At 53.3% G+C, this 2858-nt stretch overlaps 1 protein-coding gene across 1 annotated transcript in view; it reads right to left on the bottom strand.

Annotated features, from left to right (window-relative positions):
• Positions 1-229: 229 nt before the first annotated feature.
• The window catches only part of STAC3 (SH3 and cysteine rich domain 3), an 8617-nt gene continuing 5988 nt past the window's right edge, over positions 230-2858 (bottom strand). Inside the window, exons 5-10 of the mRNA XM_011926203.1 lie at positions 1931-2009; positions 1702-1751; positions 1323-1408; positions 1101-1152; positions 874-1011; positions 230-696 (exon numbers count right to left, since the gene is read on the bottom strand). Coding sequence (XP_011781593.1) covers positions 598-696; positions 874-1011; positions 1101-1152; positions 1323-1408; positions 1702-1751; positions 1931-2009 — 504 coding nt within the window. The 3' untranslated portion in view covers positions 230-597. The remainder of the gene's footprint in view (positions 697-873; positions 1012-1100; positions 1153-1322; positions 1409-1701; positions 1752-1930; positions 2010-2858) is intronic.

Genomic DNA, 2858 nt, shown 5'->3' with positions numbered 1-2858 from the left:
AAGATCCGGCTCCCAGCCGCTGGGGCGCGGGGGCGGCAACTGCAGCTCCGCGCTCCCCTTTCTTCACTGACCACAGAGGCCTCACCTGGCTGGCGCACTTGTCTTCCCACCTCCCGCCAACCTCAGCGCAGATGGGTCTCAGGTTACCCGATGGTAACGAGGTGGGGCAGTTAGGGAGGATTCTCCACCCCTCCGCAGGCCGTCTCCTCAACCCCAGTTAAAGAACAGCTTTTCTAAGTTTTGTCAAAAGTTTAATAAAACTTGCAACATTCGACAGTTCGCCCTCCCTCGCCCCCCCCCCGCCGCCCCCCGCCCCAGTCCCTCGCTCCTCCTAGTAGATATGCGTTTTTTTCCAGCTCTTGCAAGCGGGGCCTGAAAGGTTTCGGATCCGGGCTGCTCTGGGCAGCAGGTATCCGAGGCCCCAGGCTGGGAAAGGGGGCGAGAACCAGTCCCTTCCTGGAAGCCCCGTCGCGCTCAGGCGGGCCTTCCAAACCCTCCTCTCCCAGCAGTTCCGTTGTTTTCGCCCCCCTCCCCAAACTCCACTGGGCCCGCCCAGAATGGGGTGTGGGTGTCTCCCGCTTGCAGGCGCCCGCACGCCTAGATCTCCTCCAGAAAGTCGGTGGGAAACAGCCCCACCTTGCGGCCGGTGTAGACCTTGACGTAGCCGCCCGCTTCGTCTCCTTTCTGCACCACGATCTAGAAGATTAAAGGATCAGAAGTAGGAGAGGAATCAAAGGAAACGGTAGGAGAGGACAGCAGGGGAGCCGGGGGTTACAGGGGCTCACCCTAATCTCATTAATGGCTAAGCTTTCCAAGGAGTGTGGTCGACTAGGGAGCATTCAGGCCTGGGATTGGATTGGGGCAACAGTCTACCTGGTCCTTCTTGAGAGTGATCTGCCCTATCTCGCGGTTCCCCACGAAGGATCTTGTCACGCGGTGCACACGTTCTCCAGCCCGGACCCGAATGATGAAGTTTGGCGGGAAAAATCCGACCTTCTCCCCGATTTTCCCCTAGGGAAGATAGTAGGGAGAGTCCATCTCTCAATGTCGGGTTCGTGACTCAACCCACACTCCATCCTAGCCCTAGCCATTTTTCTCACCCGCCACCATTCTTCATTGGAGTCATCAATGACTGTGATCTTCTCTCCTGGCCTGAGAGGGGAAAAGAGAGGCCTCACTCACATAGCAGGTCCCCTTCTGTGCCCCTGGTCCAGCATCAATAGGCTCCAAGCCCTGAGTCCCCCTTTTTCCTTTCCCTTGAGGGAACCCAGCTCTTTCCTCTTCACTCCACAGTACCAGCCCCCTGCCCCAAGGCCTCTCACGGGAAATCCAGATCGTCCTTCTCCAGGGCTTTGAACCGATAGAGAGCCACAAAGTAATGAGACTGCTGGAAGCCAGGCTGCTTGTGCTGGGGGTGAAAGGGAATGATGAGTCTTAGGGCTCCTCTACCCCACACTGAGGGGCAGGATTCCAAGGCAGGGACATTCACCACACACTCTATACTCCAACTCTCTTCTAGGTCCCTGAACTGAGAGAAGTGTTTTGGTTGTGAGTGGGTGTGCAAGGTGATGGAGAGAGTAGGTCAAGCGTGATGGGAAGCCTAGGAGTTAAAGAGTGAGCTTCTGCCAGGGCCATGAGTGGTGGTGTCAGAGCTGGGATGGGGAGAGGACTGGGGTCCTTGCAGGGAGGAAGGATTCTTACCTTGTCATCAGGTGTCTTCTTCTCAGCCTTCTTATCCCCTTCAGGGTGTCCTGGTATAGGAAACACCAACAAATTGTCTGTCTCCTGGAGGTCAATTCTTATTCTCTTACCCTTCTGTGGAAGGGCCTCATCTATCCAAAGCTGGCCTGCCCTTTGCTCCTCCACCCTCTGTGCCACAGCTGAGCCTCTGATCCTGCTCCATCTCTGGATGGAGGTGGGTGACACTCACCATCCTGGGGTTTGCCTTCCTCTGGTCTGGCCGACTCTGGCTCCTCCTCCATCATGGCTGCTAGAGGCTGGAGGGGGCACTAGAGTTAGGGAGACGCTGTCTTGGGAACCCATGCCCTGGCTGTCTATAATCAGGTCAGAGAACTACAGAATAATGGGATCTTAGGGTTGGAAGAGGCTTTGGAGGAAATATCTAGCCCAGCCCTCTGCCTAATGCAGGGACTTTCTCTAAAACATCCTAGCAGGTGGGTCACCCACATTCTGCTTGAATGTAGTTAAATGACAGGGAATTCACTACCAGATTCCAGGTCCTTGACTATGCTGTCAGCCTTTAAAAATACTCCAGTGTGTAAGTAAAAAATGAGCAGCATGGCCGGGTGCGGTGGCTTACGCCTGTAGTCCCAGCACTTTGGGAGGCCGAGGTGGGCGGATCACCTGAGGTCGGGAGTTCGAGACCAGCCTGACCAACATGGAGAAACTTCCTCTCTACTAAAAATACAAGATTAGCCAGGCATGGTGGCGCATGCCTGTAATCCCAGCTACTTGGGAGGTTGAGGCAGGATAATTGCTTGACTCCGGGAGGCGGAGTTTGCTGTGAGCCAAGATCATGCCATTGCACTCCAGCCTGGGCAACAACAGTGAGACTCCATCTCAAAAAAAAAAAAAAAAAAAAAAAGAGTTGCACAATTTTTATAATTCCCTTAAAAGAATATAACCCAAGAGTATGTTAGCCCTTCTGGAAGCAGCCAAATCACACTGCTAGTGCCTTGCAAGTCATAATTCACTCCACAGAAATCCCTTATCTGTGCCCAACCTCCATATCAACAAGTCTGAGGCCAGATTTCTAGTTCTGTTTTTTGCAGGTGATTTTTTTTGATCAAGAACAAATATGTACATTTATCTTTTCTTTTCTTTTTTTTTTTTTTTTT

The sequence above is a fragment of the Colobus angolensis genome, unplaced genomic scaffold (genome assembly GCF_000951035.1).
Source record: "Colobus angolensis palliatus isolate OR3802 unplaced genomic scaffold, Cang.pa_1.0 Scaffold67, whole genome shotgun sequence".
Classification (NCBI taxonomy): Eukaryota; Metazoa; Chordata; class Mammalia; order Primates; family Cercopithecidae; genus Colobus; species Colobus angolensis.
This window is presented reverse-complemented; position numbering and strand designations above follow the sequence as displayed.